Here is an 18,634-nt window from a genome sequence, read left to right on the forward strand (position 1 = left end):
CATGTGGAACCCAAGAATGCCTCTGAGGATTTCTAGTCTGACAGACTATTCCAATCCAAGTTCTCTGCCAAACAAATATCCCTAAACATATGCTTTCCTTATACCACTTTGCTGGTTAAAGACTTACACTTAGTTAGTAGAAGCTATCAAGGTTTCACATCCAGTAGATCTGCCTAATCTTTTCTCATTAAATTGCACATAGACTCACCAAAGTGATTTTCACTTATTTCTACTTCACTATCTTTGTGTGGTTTCCTGATTTTAATTAGTCTTCGCACCTACATATGCCACTTAAGACCCTAACTACCGTTCAATGACTAGTTCATTCATTTATGTATTCAACACATACTTGGTTTCCTATGTGCCATATACGGTGCTGGGTCCCAGGGAGTCAAAAATAGGAAACACGAAGGATCTCACGATGAATGATTCTGATAACCCAGCAAAGGCAATTATAAAGATGCACACTGGGAGTTGAGTGATATCAGCATTACGACAGAGTAAGACATCTACTGTTCACCGCCGCCCCCGCCCCCGGGAAACAGAACAGTTTGGCATCCATCCTCAGACACAAATGCCTTTGTGGGAGCTGTGAGATCTACCGTCACATGCCAAGGGACCTAGGAGGAGTCTTGCCTACCCGCGCATCGGGTAACAGGCATGCAGATTTTGGTGCTGTGATTCCTGCAGTGGCCCAAACGCCAGCTACAGCCCCTCTTGTCCACAGTCCAGGAACCCCTGCAAAACACTGTCTTAGACAATCAATTACAGATGAAAGTGTCATTGTGAAGTCCTGGTTTCCAGCGGAGAACTTCCAGGACACTGCTGAAGCAAAACACAAGTTTGGACACACTGGAGAAGGTGAGATAAACAGTTTGACGTTATGTGCGTCATCCATCTACAAAACAGCTTAGGGCCAAGAGAGACCTTCTGAGTCTGCGATTTCTCCAGTGAGGAAAAGTGAGAGCATGTGAGTGAGCACGCAGCTTCCCAGCTGTGTGGGACACTGCAAAAAGAGCTCATTCCTCTCTCAGCCCATCCAGGACACTGAATAATGAAACTTCAGGACACGGAGGGGGAAGAGGCTGAGAGAGTGCCAGATAGAATTCTCCAAGGGTATTAAAGGGATGAGGATCAGACTGTGTTGAGGACTCCATCAAGAAGTCTGCCCATGAGCTGCCGAGGATGCCTCATTCACAGATCCCCCTAACCGGCCATGGTCATCCTCAGGGCTCCGTGTACCCTCCCCGCACCGCACACATACACTGGGTCCCGTTCCCTGTGGGCGCCGTGACAGTGGGACTTGGCATTCAGCCAGTGGGGCACACACAGAAAGCCAGACTGAAGGCCAGATCCATAAACTTGAGCTTTAACACCATTTTAGTAAAAACAAAAGATAAACTCAACACTCAGCCTGGTGTGTTACAGGATCAAGAGAAGGCATACATGCATAAGAATTCTGCCACAAGAGGGAGCAAGAAGCATGGAGCAGGTGAATCCACAGAAGGTCTAAAAAGCCTCAGAATCAGCGAGCAGAACTCATGGACAGAAGTTATGGTATTTCTCTCCTAAAGCCAATTAGTAAAGACTAGGGGAGGCGCTACTTCAAATGCAAAGATGGCAAAACCTGAAGAAATGTGAAAAAATCAAGGAAACATGATGCCACCAAGGAACACACTCTTCTAGTAACCAATCTCCAAAACATAGAGATCTGAAATTTACCTGATGGAAATTTCAAAATAGCTGTTTTAAAGGGAACTCCATGTGCTACAAGAAAACAAAAACAATGCAATCAGAAGACCAATACATTTTAAAAATAAACAGTTTAACAAAGAAATGCAAATCATAAAATCTAAAACAGAAATTCTGGGGCTGAAGAATTCAAAAAAATGAAATACAAAATGCAATAGAGAGCATCAACAGCACAATGGAACATGGAGAAAAAGAGAAGCTATGAGTTAGAAGACAAGAACTTTGATATTTTTCAGTCAAAGAAGAACAAGAGAAAAAGAAGGAATAAAGCCTACATGATCTATGGGATACCACAAAAAGAAACAATTTGCAAATTACTGACATTCCAGAAGGGGCAGAAAACTTAAGTAAAGTTCCTGAGAATTTTCTAAATCTTGGGATTGACTTGTATATCCTAGTTTATGAAGCACACAGGTTCCCAACTCAGAAAGATTGTCTCCTAGATGCATTATAATAAAACTATCAAGTATCAAAGACAAAGACAGAATCTTAGAAGCAGAAACAGAAAAGAAGATTGCAACTCCAAGGTAACCAATCTCCAAAACATAGAGATCTGAAATTTACCTGATGGAAATTTCAAAATAGCTGTTTTAAAGGGAACTCCATGTGCTACAAGAAAACAAAAACAACGCAATCAGAAGACCAATACATTTTAAAAATAAACAGTTTAACAAAGAAGGTAGCTCCAATAAAGCTAACAAGCAGACTTCTCAGAAGAAATCTTACATGCCAGGGAAAATGAAGTCATATACTCAAAATGCTGAAAGGAAAAGAAGTGCCAACCAAGATTACTTGAAAAGTAGAAAAGGGAAACATTGTTCTTTAGAAATGAAAGAGAAATAGACTTTCCCAGACAAACAAAAAGTGATCGAATTCATCATCAATAGATCTGCCTTATAGGAAAGCTGAAATGAGTTCTTCGAGATGAAAATATTATGTTTATTAGTAACATGGAGATATACAATACACTGAGAAAGGTAAATATATAAATTCAGTATACCCTAATACTGTAATATATATATAGTATGTGCTAATCACTTAAATCCCATGTAAAAGTTAAAGGACAAGATTAGTAAAAGTCATAGCAATAATTACTTGTTAATGAATATACAATATAAAAGGAGGTAAATAGTAATATCAAAAACATAAAAGGCAAGGGGATAAAAGGGTAGTTTTTGTATGCAAAGTTAAGTTGTTATTAGCATAAGATAGACTGTTACATCTCTAGGGTGTTTCATATAAACCTCATGGTAACCACAAGCAAAAACTTACTCTACATTCACAGAAGATAAAAAGAAGGGGATCAAAGCATACTACTATGCAAAATCATCAATTCATAAAGGAAGGCAGCTAGAGAGAAAGAAAAGAATGAGGAAAACTAAAAACAGCAAGAAAATAGTAAGATGACATTAGCAAGTCCCTACCTATAAGTACTCTAAATAAATATGGATTATACGCTCCAATGAAAAGACATAGAGTGGCTAGATGACTTAAAAAAAACAAAAAGACCCTTCTATATGCAGCCTACAAAAGACTCCCTTCAGCCTTAAGGATATACATAGGTTCAAAGTGAAGGGATCAAAAACATTATTCCATGCAAGTGAAAACCAAAAGAAGGCCAGGGTAGCTTGCTATACTTAATATCAGACAGAGTAGGCTTTCAGCCAAAAACTGTAACAAGAGACAGAGGTGATTATATAATGATGCAATGATAAAGGAATCAATTCTTCGAGAATATGTAACAATCTTAAATACATATACAACCAATATTGGAGTATCTAAATATGTTAAGCAAATACTAACAATTCTGAAGGGAGAAAGAGACAATACAATAATGGTAGAGAACTTCAAAATACCACTTTCAACATAATGGGTAGACCTTCCAGGTAGAAAACCCACAATGAAACGTTGGATTTGAACTATACTTTATGACCAACATACCTAACAGACATATATAAAACATTTCACCCCATAACACAAAACACACAATCTTTTTAAAAGTACTTAGAACGTTGTCCAGGGTAGACCATGACTGGCCACAAAACAAACCTTAGCAGATATAAGGAGACTGAAATTTTACCAAGTATCTTTTCAAACCATAAAAATATGAAAGTAGAAATCATTCACGGGAAGAAAGCTACAGAGTTCACAAAGATTTGTGAATAAACAACACACTCCTGGAAAACCAAGGGTCAAAAGAAAACAAAAGGGATATTTTAAAATATCTTAAAGTTATCAAAAATGGAACCAGTTCTAAGAGGGAATTTTATAGTGATGAACACATATATTAAAAAAAAGACTCCAAATTAACCACCTAAATTTACACCTAAAGCAACTACAAAAAGAGGAACAAACTAAGCCCAAAGTAAGTAGAAGGAAGGAAATAACAAATACCAGACCAGATGCCCTGACCAGTGTGGCTTATTTGGTTGGGCGTCATCCCACAAAACAAAAGGTCGCCAGTTTGATTCGTGGTCAGGGCACATGCCTGCTTTACGGGTTGGTCCCCAGGTGGGCAACAGATCGATGCTTCTCTCTCACATTGAGGTTTTTCTTCCTCTCTGTCTCCCTCCTTTCCCCTCTTTCTATAAGTAAATAAAATATTCAGGGGAAAAATAAAGATCAGACCAGAAATAAATAATACACAGCTCTGAAAATTTTTTTTAAATCAACAAAACTAAGACCTGATTTTTAAAATTAAATTCAAAACTGACAAACTTTTAGCTAACCTAAGAAAAAAAGAAGACTCAAGTAAAAAAAAAATCAGATATGGAAAAGGAGCTATAACTTAAATCACAGAAATACAAAGGATCATGAGACTGCTATGAACAATAATACACCAACAAATTGGATGACCTGAAGGAAATGGATGACCTAGAAATATAGAGCCTAAAGAAATATACAATTAGAACTAACCAAGAAGTTAGAATCAGTAATCAAAATTCCCCCATCAAAAAAAAGCTCAGGACCAGACGGTTTCCCTAGTGAGTTCTACCAAACATTTAAAGGATTAATAGCAATCCTTCTCAAACTTCCAAAAAAAAAATTGAAGAAGAGGAAACACTCTAAACTCATTTTATGAAAACAACATTACCTTGATACTAAAGCCAAACAAGGAAGCTGCAAAAGAAAACTATAGGACAATATCCCTGATGAATATAAATGCAAAAATCCTGAACAAAATATTAGCACATTATAAGGATCATACACCATGATCAAGTGAGATTTATCCCTGGGATGCAAGGATGGTTCAAATATGCAAGTCAATAATTGTAATAAGCCACAATAGAATGAAAGATATAACTCATATGATCATCTCAACTGATGAAGAAAAAACATTTGAAAAAAATATAACATCCTTTCAGGATAAAAACCTATTAGCAAACTGAGTATAGAAGGGACATACCTTAACATAATAAAGGTCATACATGACAAGCCCTCAGCTAACATCATACTCACCAGTGAAAGGTTGAAAGCTTTTCCTTTTAGATCAAGAATAGGACACTACTACTCAACACAGTAGTCCTAGCCAAATCAATTAGGCATGAAAAGAAATAACAGGGAAAAATACAGAAAGGAAGATGTAAAATAGCCTTAGTTTGCAGATGAGATGATCTTATATAGAGAAAATCCTAAGGACTCCACCAAAACTAGTAGACTAAATCAAAAAATTCAGTCAAGTTGCAGGATACAAAATCAACATGCAGAAATCAGTTGCATTTCTACACACTAATAACAAAATATCTGAAAAAGAAATAAAACAATCCCATTCACAAGAGCACCTAAAACAACACAGGGGTGAGCAAAAATAAGTTTACAGTTGTGAGTACATGAAACACAGAGTTTATTCTTACATTATTATTTATTAATTATTCTTATTTTCCATATAAACCACTATAAACCTACTTTTGCCCACCTCTGTCAAATACTTAGGAATAAATTCAACCAAGGTGGTGAAAGGGCTGTAAACTAAAAACTTAAAACTTTGAAGAGATTGGAGAAGACACAAATAAATGGAAAGCTGTCCTGTGTTCATGGGCCAGAAGAATATTGTTCATACTACCCATAGCCATCTGTACATTGACAACAATCTCAAAATTTCAGTCATTTTTCACAGGAATAAAAGAAAGAAATTTGTATAGAACTACAAAAGACCCTTAATAGTCAAAGCAATTCTGAAAAATAGCTGGATGCATTGCACTGCCTAATTTCAAACTATTCTACAAAGCTATGTTAATCAACAGTATGGTACTAGCATAACTATAGACATAAACCAATGGAACAGAATCAAAAGACCATAACTGAACCTTTGCATATATGATCGACTAAAATTTGACAAGGGAGACAAGAGTGCTCAGTGGTGACAATAACTTTAATAAATGGTACTGGGAAAACTGGATAATCATATGCAGAAGAATAAAAATTGGACCCCTATCTTATACCACTCACAATAATTAACTCAAAATGGACTAAAGACTTGAAAGCAAGATGTGAAACTGTAAAACTCCTAGAGAAATATGGAGAAAAACCTCCTTGACATTGTCCTTGGGGAAAGGTTGGTCTAAAGGTACAAACTTCCAGTTATTAGATACAAGTTCTGGAAGTGGAAGAGGTTGGGAGCCAACGAGAACTGCAGGAAGTTTGGGGAGGGGCAGGGAGTGGGAGATGAGTCTGGAGATGTAGTCCAGGTCAGATCAGCAGAGCTGTAAATAAGTAGTATTTTATTCTGCTGGTCGATGATTTAAACAAAAGGAACTAACAGGAGAACCCACAGGACCCTGATATATAAGTCTACCCTTGGGTCCTAAAGTAGAAGTGTAGGATCCAAAGGCATTAGCATCTCCCTTCTTTCTTTCCTAGATGCTTCTGCAAAACCATTGCTGAGGCTCTGGGAGTTATTTTTCAAAATGTACAGCTGATAACCCACAAGATCAGATTCGAGTTAGATGAAATACTTTGACATTTCATGGATGACGAATTTCAGGGCAGCCTGATGGTAGAGAAGATAGGAGGTTGTAGTAGTAGTAGTGCATTCAAATAATGAAGAGGTAAGGATTTCTGTTTTCAGACAGATAGTCCTACCGAGAATCAAATCTGGAAGAAATATAAAAATTATAATTGAAAGGTATGAAATTACTTCAGAAGCCATGAGACTCTCAGAGGTAAGCTCTGGGTACTTAAGTTACTTATCTTCTGGAGTACAGGCTAGAGGGTGAGAATTCTGGCGTAGCACAGGTAGTAGGCCATCGCTGTGGTTGCACAGCATGGGAGTGACAAAACTGGAGACCGATGGACCTTCAACATACAACTATTTTTCTCCTCAAGGTATGTGCCAGGAACTTCAGCTTTGTTGGTCAGGAAGCTAAAGAACTAGACTTTGCAAACATAGTATAATTTCCTGATGTTACATAGTGTTGGGAAGAGTATGTTTATTAGAGATAAACATTTTTTTTTAAAGATTATATTTATTTATCTCTGAGAGAGAGGGGAAAGGAGTGAGAAAGGGAGAGAAAAAAGAGTGAGAGAAACATTGATGTGCAAGAGAAATGCCTATCAGTTGCTTCTTGCAAGAGCCCTACTGGGGGCCTGGCCACAACCCATGCATGTGCCCTGACAAGAATCAAACCTGTGACCTTTTGATTTGCAGGACAATACCCAATCCACTGAGCTATACCAGTCAGGGCAAGAAACATTTCTAAATGGGCAAGCTGTTCACTGTGCCAGTAGGACATCATAATTTTATGTGTGGGTGTACCGTGTGTGTGCACCCAGTAATTTGACCTCAAAATCTTTAAAGCAAAAATAAATTAATAAATAGGCCATTTCAAAATCATAGAGAAGTGTAAACATATCACCTTTTAATATCTGTGAGAATAATGTGAACACAATAAACTAGATCTAATGGGCACATATATAAACACTACTTAATAATAACACATTTATATTCAAGTACAAATGAAACATTTATCAAAATTTACCATATGCGAGGTCATAAAGCAAGCTTCAACAAATTTCAAACAATTGAAGTGTAGTTCAGATTATGTTTTCTGGCCATAGAGAACTTAGGCTAGAAGTCAATAGCAAACAATATATAATTTAAAAAACCCAATTGCCTAGGAATTAAACAATACATTCTATAACTCAAGGGTAAATAGAAAAATCAAAACACGAATTAGAAAATATTTTTAACTGAATGATAATGAAGACATATCTCAAAACTTGTAGGATACAGCTAACACGGTACTTAGAGAAAAATATGTACTCTAAATACGTAAAATTATCTGCTTAATCTCAAGATGCTAAAAAATAAATTTAAAAAAATCAAAACTAAATAAAAGAAAATTGTGTATAGAAGTCAGTGAATTGGAAAACAAATATGCAGTAGAAAAATCTAAAACTCCAATGTTGATACTTTGAAAGGTTAATAAAATTTATAGTCTCCTAACAATTATCAAGAAAAAAAGAAAACATAGGTCGTTAACAACTCTATACCAATTAGATACAATGCACAAATTCCTTGAAAACACATCAAAACTGAGAGTAACAAAAGAAAATGTGTCTAGTTCTACATATATTAAAGAGATAGGATTTGTTATTAAAATCTTCCCACAAAGAAAATTCTAGGCATGATGGCTTCAGGATATTTTTCAAAAAATTGGGAAGAAAACAAATCTTACACAAATTCTTCAAGAGAATAAAGAGGGAAGATTGCCCAACTCTTTTTATGAGGCCAGCATACTTTGAGCTATCTCAAATGTGACAGAGATACTCAAGAAGGAAATTACTGACCAGCTTCTCTCATGAACACAGATGCAAAAAGTCTCAACAAAATATTAACAAACAGAATCAGGACATGTCCAGAAATGTAAGGATAATTTAACATTGGAACATTAGTTAATGCAATTTATACGACATTTAATAGAGGAAAAAGGATAAAAATCACAATGATGTTGATATATGTAGAAAAAGCATTCAATAAAATTCAAAAATTTAACTCAACAGTGATAAAAATGCTCAATAACCTAAAAATAGAAGGGAACTTAGTAATATGAAACAAACATCATACTTGAAATAATGAAATCATATTGAAATAATGAAAAGTTTTCCCTCATAAATCAAGAAAGGATGTCTGCGATCACTATTTTTGTTCAACATGATACAGGAGGCCATAGCTAATGCAACAAGAAAAAGAAATGAGGCTTATAGGTTGAAAATGAAGATATTATCATTATTTTTCAGGCAACATAATTATGACTGCAGCAAACTTTAAAATTCTACAAACTTTTAAAAGGAGAATTTAGCAAGGTTGCAGGATATAAGGTGAATATTATAAATCGTTTTTCAGTATAGTAAGAACACACTAGAAAATGAGATGAAAATAACTTTTATAATAGGTTTAAAAAATTAGATACTTAAGAATAAATGCAATGAAAAATGTGCAAGACCTCTCAACATAGAAAACTACAAAATGATCAGAAATTAAAGACAACTTAGAAAGAGTAAAATGTGATGGTCTCAAGTTCTTTTCCATGGAAAACTGGAGAGCTATATCCCCCTCCCTTGAATTTGAGGGAACTTGTGACTGCTTCAGTGACACAGAAGTGACACTGTGTACCTCAAAGGCTATACCCTGTAAAGTCATGCAGCTTTCTCCTCATTCTCTTGGAACAATTGCTCTCCAGATGCTCCCTCTTACAGCTGCCCTGTTGTGAGAAGCTCAAGCCCATATAAAAGGTTTTTACTAAGTGTTCCATTAGATGATACTTGTCTAGGTGCCAACACTGGCGTGAAGAAGCCTCCAAAAGATTTCAGCTGCCAGCCATTTAAATCATCCCCAGCAGAGGCCCTAAGTTTCAGGGAATGGACCAGCCATCCTTACTATACCCTATTCTTAATTTCTTTTTTTAAAGATTTTTAATTTATTTATTTTAGAGAGAGGGGAAGGGAAGGAGAAAGAGTAGGAGAGAAACATCAATGTGTGAGAGAAACAGTGATCAATTGCCTCTCACATGCCCCCAACTGGGAACCTGGCCCACAATCCAGACATGTGCCCTGACTGGGAATCAAACCAGCAACCTTTTGGTTTGTAGGCTGGTGCTCAATCCACTGAGCCACACCGGCCAGGGCCCTATTCCTAATTCTTGACCCAAGAGAATCCATGAACATATAAAATGAGTGTTCTTTTACACCACTTAGTTTGTGGTGGTTTGTGCTTCAGCAATATATAACCAGAACAAAAGATGTCAACTTTACCAAAACTGCTCTATAGATTTAATACAATCCCCAATCGAAATCTCAGCAAGTGGAAAAGCTGATCCTAAAATACATTTGGAATCCCAAGAGACATAAATAATCAAAACAATATTGTAAAAGAACAACAAAGTTGGAAGACTCACACCTTCCAATTTCGAGTTACTGCAAAGCTACAGTAATCAATATAGTTTGGTCTAGCATAAGGTGTAGAGAAATGAGAGTCCAGAAATAAACCTCCATGGTTAGTTGATTTTGACAGGGCACCAAGACCATCCAAAGGGAAAGATTAGTCTCTTCCACAAATGGTGCAGACCTGACCTTAGAAGGCCTTGCTCACCTGGCTGGCCCTCAGCTGGCATCTAGGAAGTTGGCTTTTGCAACGTTCACTATGTCATATTGTGTCTGCTGTGCTGATTAGACTTTTTAAATAATGTGATTTATGAGAGACACCTGCTTTTCTTCTGGGAGACTAGAATTTTGAAGGGCAAAAGGTGCCCATGTGGTTTGGCCCCCGGTAAAAACCCTGCACTCTGCATTTCAAACACTTTCCTAGACAGGAAGACTGTGCCCGTGTTACTGTATTTCACTGCTGGAGGAAGAGTGCACTGTGTGTGGCCTCTTCAGAGAGAACACAGGAAGCCTGCACATGTGTTCATACAGACTCGGCCTCATCTCTAGTCCTGTTACTGATCCATCCAGCTGTGTAGCTTTGCTGTGTAACTGTAATAAATCTTAACTGAGTATGACCATATGCTTAGTCTTATGAATTCTTCTACAGAGGCACTGAATGTGTGGGGGGGCATGGGACTGCCGAAACAAGTGTATCAGAAGTGATAACACAACTGGTGCTATCTGTTCCCATATGTATATTTATATTTACATATATTAAGAGCTAGCAATAAAATATTTCATATACAACTTACACTGATCTTTTGCACTGAAATCTTAACAAAATCAGTAAATTATATGGGGAAAACACAGCTCAGTATAATAAAAGCAAGTTCTTCCTGAAGAAAGGCACATGCCTCCCTATACAACAGCAGAATATAACAAGAGTGTTAAAATAAATTCTTGAAGAAATGTAACTAAATGTATCTTATTCTACAAAAATGCCCCCAAATGCTATTCCTTTTAGGCAAATATTCCCTTTTCCTATTAGTTCAGTTCACATTTATAATTTGAAACCACATTATTGGTATAACAGGACAACTGGAGCAGAAGTATCAACGTGACATAATACAAATAATTGATATAACACTATTAGGTTGTCACCAAAACTAATGCATTACAACTTATTCCTACAACCAAAAACATCAGCTATCCACAAGTTTTCAGTTACCAGCACTACCAGAAAAATTCCTAGTGAAAGCTTATCAACTATACAGTTCAATAAGAGTTTGCAACTATCACTCAGTACCAAAAAAAAAAAAAAAAAAAAAGGTAGAAAAGACTAAGCATAGGATTTTCCACAAGGGAAATCAGATGACTCTACCTGCTGCTTTATTTGTACCATGCAACGGTCATTAACAGTAAAAGAGAAGCACTATAAAAAATGAAAACTTTCACAAATAACCTGCATTACATTTTAGGGCTTAAAAATTGCAATTAGACTTCTGCTTTAAAGAAAAAAAATTTTGAAAGTTCTAGTGTGCAGTAAAAGAGGGATAGAACTGAACTCTAAAAACTCCTATTTGTGTTCTAGTAATAATCATTTAAAAGTTGTAAACAAACTTTTTGAAAAAGCAGTACTCTGTTGTATCTTAACAGACCAACTTCAACCATTGGAGTGCATACACTGCAGCTCCGCTTACGTGGTCACGGCTAAAGCATCAATCACATCCTGCAGAGCTGGTCCTAACAAGAAAGAGTCACAAAACTGACGATTCTACTGCGGAACTCAAATTTTAAATCATTCACTGGACTGGACTTGGAGTCCCTATCACGTTAACTACCAATAAATAAACATGATATAAATAGCCTCAGGACCAAGAACGTGCCCAGTGTTTCTATTTTAAAACGATTTATTTGGGTGATCACTTTGTAAGTTATATGTCTAATTACTGGGTTATATGCCTAAAACCAATAAAATATTGTATATCAACTGTACTTAAAAAATTAAAAATTACTTAAAAAATACAGAACTGTGAGAGAACAGGATCCTGTGAAACATTAATGATTGAATCATATACAAAGACAGGCAGATCATTGTAACAAGCGTAATGAAAAACTTTATGTGGCATTGTTTCTATCAAAAAGTCACTCTTTTAAATATTAATCCTCAGGGTTGCCCTTGTGTGCTGTCTTTGTGTGTTCCTTACTTAAATACCTTTTGATCCTTTGAAATTGGTAAGTAGCTGATTTACAAAAAATTATTTTTCAACAGAGTTTATGGACGGGTGGGGTGTGGGGGATGGGGAAAATAAAGCAAAAGTTAATAACATGATTTACATAGGCATGTGTAAAACCTAGTTCATGAATCCTATGCTTTTGAGATAGTTGGGGGATGAGGATAGTTGCCCTCACACCCTGTATTACTGATTTGATTGTACGTGGCAATTACAAGAATCCAATTTGAATAGTTTCCAACTACATCTTGAAGCATCCATAACTTCAGTAGGATCCTAAATCTCCAAGAATATACTCTGGTTTCTCTTCAGATTGTATAAATCTTTTGCCTTTTACTAAATCTCCAAAAGACCAACCATTTCCCCCACTCCAAGGAGGTCCTTAAGTTAATGGTTAAACTGTAGAGGAAGGCCCCTGGCTTGGGATTTACAGTTATAAAAGTTAACTGATGTACTCTTTGTTAGAATTAAGCAAAAACAACATACCCAAATGGCGATTTGACCGATCATTATGCCACCAATGAACCCTGAAGAGGTGAGTTAAGAACTTGTGTTTAGTCCTCAGGAGTCTGGCTATACAGTTCGGATGTAAGCAAAGGCAAACAAGAGTTAGGCAAGTTTCAAAAACTTTAATAAAGAAAAAAAGGGACACTTCCAAAAATAAATGCCACACAAATGAAAGTTTATAAAAAAGTGAAAGATATTCATGAACCAAAACCCTTCACTATCAAAATATACTAAATACTAAAATCTAATGTTGTTGAGTGTCCAAATTCTGGGAGAATGTAGCTTATAATAATATAGCTAGTAAAGTAGTGTTTTTCATGATATGGCTGTTTCAAGACATCACTTAATATAATTACTTTTTAAACCTATATTTTCATAAACATCCATTTCACAATTCATTTAATTATTTTACATTCATTTATAAAAACACATTTTCTAACAACGGTTATTCTGCAATTTAATAATAATGAACCATGATAAAATACTTCAGTGATTTAAATGCTTTGCTAATGACTACACCCATCACAGAGTCTTGCACACTTATACAGCTACTGCAATAATCAGAAGAACTACAACTCTTCTTAGAAATGACACTCACTCAAGTTTGGTAATAAGCATGCTAATAATTAGAGATGTATTTTTCCAAAGTTAAAACATTAGAGCTTTCAAGCTTTCTTTAAAATCTGCAAAGATAACCTTCTTATTTAAACTACTTTGAATTGGCAATATATAAAAGCAGAGGAAGCATCATTTTAGAATTTTCTCTATAACTTCTATAGTAAAAAAAAAAGAATGTTCTTTTTTAAACTGTGATAGCATTAAAATTCTATTTCAGAAATTCTAAATTTTAAAACGTGAAGAAATACAATGTCAGTTACATCTAGAGTGCTATTTTAATGAATCAACCTAATTATTCTTTAAGTCTATAAAGACTTTTCTTCAGTGTGGATGATACTACCTTATACACATGTATCTTAGTACTTAAGTAAATAATCCATTTTAGATATGCTCCAAACAAACCCCCCCTCCAAATTCTAAATTCTCTTCTATAACAAGGGACCAGTGTATATCATCCTTTAGACTGACAATTAGTAAACAGATATAAACCTAAAGCAATAAAATTTATATAATTAATGGTGATTACTTAGCCAAATCAACAGACCTCAGTCTCACAGTTTGGAATTAATTTTCATGCAAAATTTAACACAGAATTACGATCCTTACTTATAAAGTATTTTTTAATCTTTTTAAGTAATCAAGACAAATAGTAGAAAAAGCATTTTATTTATACGGAAAAGCTACATTTAGATCTGTAAAAGGTGTCATGGTGATATTGCCTATACAGAAAAAAATTCAAACGTGAATAGCAACAAATAAAAGTTACACATCTTCCTACTTAGCAGTGCAATTAATTCACATTGCAATAAAGTTAAGTCAAGTATAATAAAATTAAAACAAGTGTTTCTCCATAATCAGTATAATGAGAATTACAGTGTAAAGATCATTCAGGTTTAAGAAATCGGCAACTGATCTACAGAATACCCTAGGACAAGGGAGACAGACAGTTAATTCATTTAATTATCAGCTGTTCGGTTTTTTCAATACTGTTCACAGGAAAAAAGTAATGACTTGACATACATGTAAATAGAATACATTTAGTCTATACAGTAAAAAAATACAAATTATAAAGTGAGCTAACAAAGAATGAAATCTGAATACAGATTTATAAAACTGACAACACAGACAGCACATACAGTATTTCTCATGTAAAAACATCTAGTTTCAGCAAAAAAATAATTTGGTTGCTTTTCAGATGCATTGTAGATCTTGTAAGCTGAAGACGCAGATGTCCAAGGATCTTAAAAACCATAATAAATGTCTTTCTCAATGCATACAAAATGATAAATGCTCTCATCACAGTCTTAAGGGTATTTTTGGAAGTTTGTTTTGTCTTGCTTCAGAAATACATTTAAAATGGATAAAAATCAAAGGATTTCATGGTACAATGAAACAGTAAACAGTGCTCAATTTACTGCTGATATTGAAAAAAACCTAGATTTTACAGTACTCTGGTATATATGAAAAATTTTTTGATTTTACATTGCATATTTCTGAGTCCATTCTCTTGCGTGTCTGTTGTATCTGTAGACATACAAAAAGAATATAGTAAAAACATACAAATCGAACCTTTTAGATATCTATATTAAAAAGTATACTCTACCTTCTTATTCTTAACTGCAATAATCACACATATATCAATTATTGGGTTACTGTGACTTAGCCTTATGCACAAATAAAACAAAAAATTTAAATTATTTTTTAACTGATGGGTTTCTCTACAACCTGCATGAAAACATACCTAAATTATAAACAACAAAATGAAACAAGTAATTTGGAATAAAAATCTATAAAAGGCAATGAGCATTATTTATAAGCTGCAAATGAATCAATGATACCAGCAAGATGAAGCAGCATGAAAACTAGGTCAGTTTGGGGGGTTTAGGGATAGATAACTTCTCTTCCTGGGAAAAGATAAGGAATATAATATCCAATACTTCCCAATTATCAATTTTTTTAATTTTTAGTTTACTCTCTAGAATTATATATAGTTCTTTTCTACCAAAAACATGACAAACTGTGTAAATGCAAAGCATGCAGTATTAAAAAGTAAAAAAAATTAGTATGAGAAAAGGAACAAGATTTTTTTGTAAAAAAGACTAATAGGATTTAAAAAGAAAGGTTTACTCCACTGGAAAGAAAAATAAACTTAGTGTTAAGTATAATAAGCATAACTAAATGTACTAATTAAATATATTGGTCATACAGCTATTTTGGTAGACTACAAAGAAATGTACCCAGACAGAAATAAATATAAGTAGACACTTACTTTTCTTTGTCTGATTTATAGATTTGTGCAATATCTGGTACTAAGGGGTCGTCTGGATTAGGATCACAAAGTAGAGAACATATGGACAATAAAACTAGATTTAAAAGAGAACAGCATATTAGATAATGACCTTTCTTATTTATACAATTACATATGTAAAAATAATCATTGGATATAGGCAACAAACTTATAAAGAAAACAAAGTGAACACATTAAATTACACTTTGGACTACAGCTGGTAGCAAGTATTTTTAATGTTTAAAATTATAAAATTACCATACAATGTATGTAAAACAAAATTATTATAATGTTTAACGTTTTTAATTCTATTTGAATTTTTATTTATTTAAAAAACGTGGCCCCGGCTCCTGCGGCTCAGTGGGCGGAGCACAGTCCCGCGGGCTGGAAGGTCACCAGTTCAGCTCCCGGTTAGGGCACACGCCTGGGTTGCGGGCCAGGTCCCTGGATGGGGGCGTGTGAAGGGCAACTGATCAACGTTTCTCTCACACATCTATGCTTCTCTCCATCTCTATGTCCCTCCGTTCCCTTCTCTCTAAAAGTAAACAAGTGAAATCTTTGGGAAAAAAAGTGAACCTCACTCTGACCAGTGTGGCTCAGTTGGCTGGGCGTCATCCCCCAAAATGAAAGATCGCTGGTTCACTTTTGGGTCAGGGCACATGCCTGCGTGGTCCCATCAGGGTGTGTGTGAGAGGCAACCGATCAATATTTTTCTCACATATTGATGTTTCCCCCTCCCTCCCTCCTTTTCCCGTTCTCTAAAAATAATTAAATAAAAAAGTTTTTTTAAACATGTGAATGTCTGCAGTAGCTATTATAACCTTTCAACTCAAGAATTCTCTACAAAAACATTTTTGGTAACACATACACACATCCCAAATTGTACATAATCAAAAACTTATTAGAATGATTTCCTAACTTTAGATGTCTCTTAGAGATACTTTTGTACTTTAATGAGAAAACTGTTCATTTTTCATTCTACAGGGTCCAGCAGAAGGCCTGCTTGAGTGTGGTTGGCAGGGTAATAATATGGGTGTATTAATTTATAGTTTTAATTTGAACATTTCACCTAAAATGTCATATAGTGTGCTTGAGTGTGATATTGTTATGTTACAGAATTACACGCTTATGATTTTGTAATAAAAAAGGGAGGTTATTTGTGCCAGACCCTGTATTGAAATGCAGAAAATCTGTGTTCTAATCAATCTAAAATAAAGCAACCCAATTATAGTTAACAGCCCAAAACATTTGGGCACTGTGCTCATGTGCTTTTTTTACTCTGGCCTAGTGCTATAGATTATCTACAAAGAAGGAAAATTTGTTAAGATGTTTTTCAATGACTCTTTTATTCCATGTACATTATATATAGTGCCTGCATGTGAAAATAATGTGAATAGTCTATATAACTTGAATATTTTAAAACATTGATAAAAATTCTAAACGTAATTGTTTCTTGCCACATTGTATCAAAACACTAATGCAAATAGCTACACACACACAAAAAAATCTAAGTATCTGAAAAAAGACAGAACAAGGACTCCACTTTAATTCACATCACCACTTCTAAGGGGGTCCATGGAATTTCTGGAATAACCTTCCATCTTCGGCTTCACTTACTATGTTCCTTTATCTTTTCCTAATCTTAAAAATCCACAGGTAAATTTATAAAGCAAAGCTGATTCTTAGATGACACGGAAAAGGGGTACAAAGGACACTAATGTTAAAACTAATATTTAATTCTTATTTAATTCACCTTCCTTATCTTCCATGGTATATTAAAGCGTGATTATCTGGCTCAAGTTGTCAGAAAGATTCCCAACTAAACTGACCAAAAAATCAAAATAAGACATTTAAAATACCTTTATTTTAGGTAACAAGTATAAGCAACCTTACAAAATAAGAAAGAGGCAAATTCCTCATCTCCCCAGTGCTGATGCTCAGAGCCACTGGCCCTGCTTTCACTATTAAGCACACAATTCAAATGTTTTAAGACAAAGAAAAAGGAATGTTGACATTCATTTGAATATTTGAGTGCTTATATGTGCCAAGGGCCTAGGGATCCTATATGGTAATATTATTATAATCCCCGTTTTACAGATGAGAAAATCAAGGCTATTTGAAACTGTTCTTAAAGGACAGTTACCGGAAGGCAATAATGCTAATTATTCTTTATAAAAAGCTACCAATGTCAGAAGACAAGAGCTCAACATCTGGCAGTCTGCCATTTCTTTTACAAGTGTAAGTACTTAGCTGCTTACGCCAAATGAATTCTACTTAGTGATACCATTCCAGGAACAATACATGAATCTGAATAACCCTTTGACACGGAATCTTTCCTGCATGTGTTGGGTAGCAGCTACAAATGAGCGGCCAAAGAGGAAATAAAGGCAGGGTCCTAACCATTACAATCTAACAAGAACTTAATACAAGAGACTAGAAACAAAAGAAAGACATGTCTCACCAATTAACTCAGCAGTTCTCAGCTCAGCTTGAAAAGACTGCCAGGTGTCCTGAGCATCACAAGCAAAAACAGGGCAGGGGAAAGGGGAGTCCTTGAGGCTGTGCTAAGAAAGGGAGACTTTGGTGATAATCTCACTAAGACTGGTAGGTGTCCCGAAGATCACAGGAAGGAATAGTATGAGAAGGGGGGTAGTCCTTGAGATTCTATGCTGGGAAAAGGAGATTCTATAACAATTTTGCTAAGACAAAGAGCCTTTACTGACTGAGAAAACAAGCCTTTGTAGCTGTACACTACTCCCAAGGTAGGGGGAGGAGGGGTACCTGGAAGCTGGCTAAGATATATAACCTCTGAGCCAGCAACACTTGGCATACTTCGATCAGCTGGCTGCTAAGTACCCATTTGTAGCCTCAG

The 18,634-nt window shown here is 35.3% G+C and overlaps 1 protein-coding gene across 1 annotated transcript in view; it reads right to left on the reverse strand.

Moving 5' to 3' along the window:
* Positions 1-12,861: 12,861 nt before the first annotated feature.
* The window catches only part of UBE2D1 (ubiquitin conjugating enzyme E2 D1), a 36,755-nt gene continuing 30,982 nt past the window's right edge, over positions 12,862-18,634 (reverse strand). The window contains exons 6-7 of the mRNA XM_054572765.1: positions 15,745-15,838; positions 12,862-14,999 (exon numbers count right to left, since the gene is read on the reverse strand). Of these exons, the coding sequence (XP_054428740.1) occupies positions 14,954-14,999; positions 15,745-15,838 (140 nt within the window). The 3' untranslated portion in view covers positions 12,862-14,953. The remainder of the gene's footprint in view (positions 15,000-15,744; positions 15,839-18,634) is intronic.

The sequence above is a fragment of the Pteronotus mesoamericanus genome, unplaced genomic scaffold, assembly GCF_021234165.1.
Source record: "Pteronotus mesoamericanus isolate MK-2021 breed Mesoamerican mustached bat unplaced genomic scaffold, CSHL_Meso_final contig_24, whole genome shotgun sequence".
Lineage (NCBI taxonomy): Eukaryota > Metazoa > Chordata > Mammalia > Chiroptera > Mormoopidae > Pteronotus > Pteronotus mesoamericanus.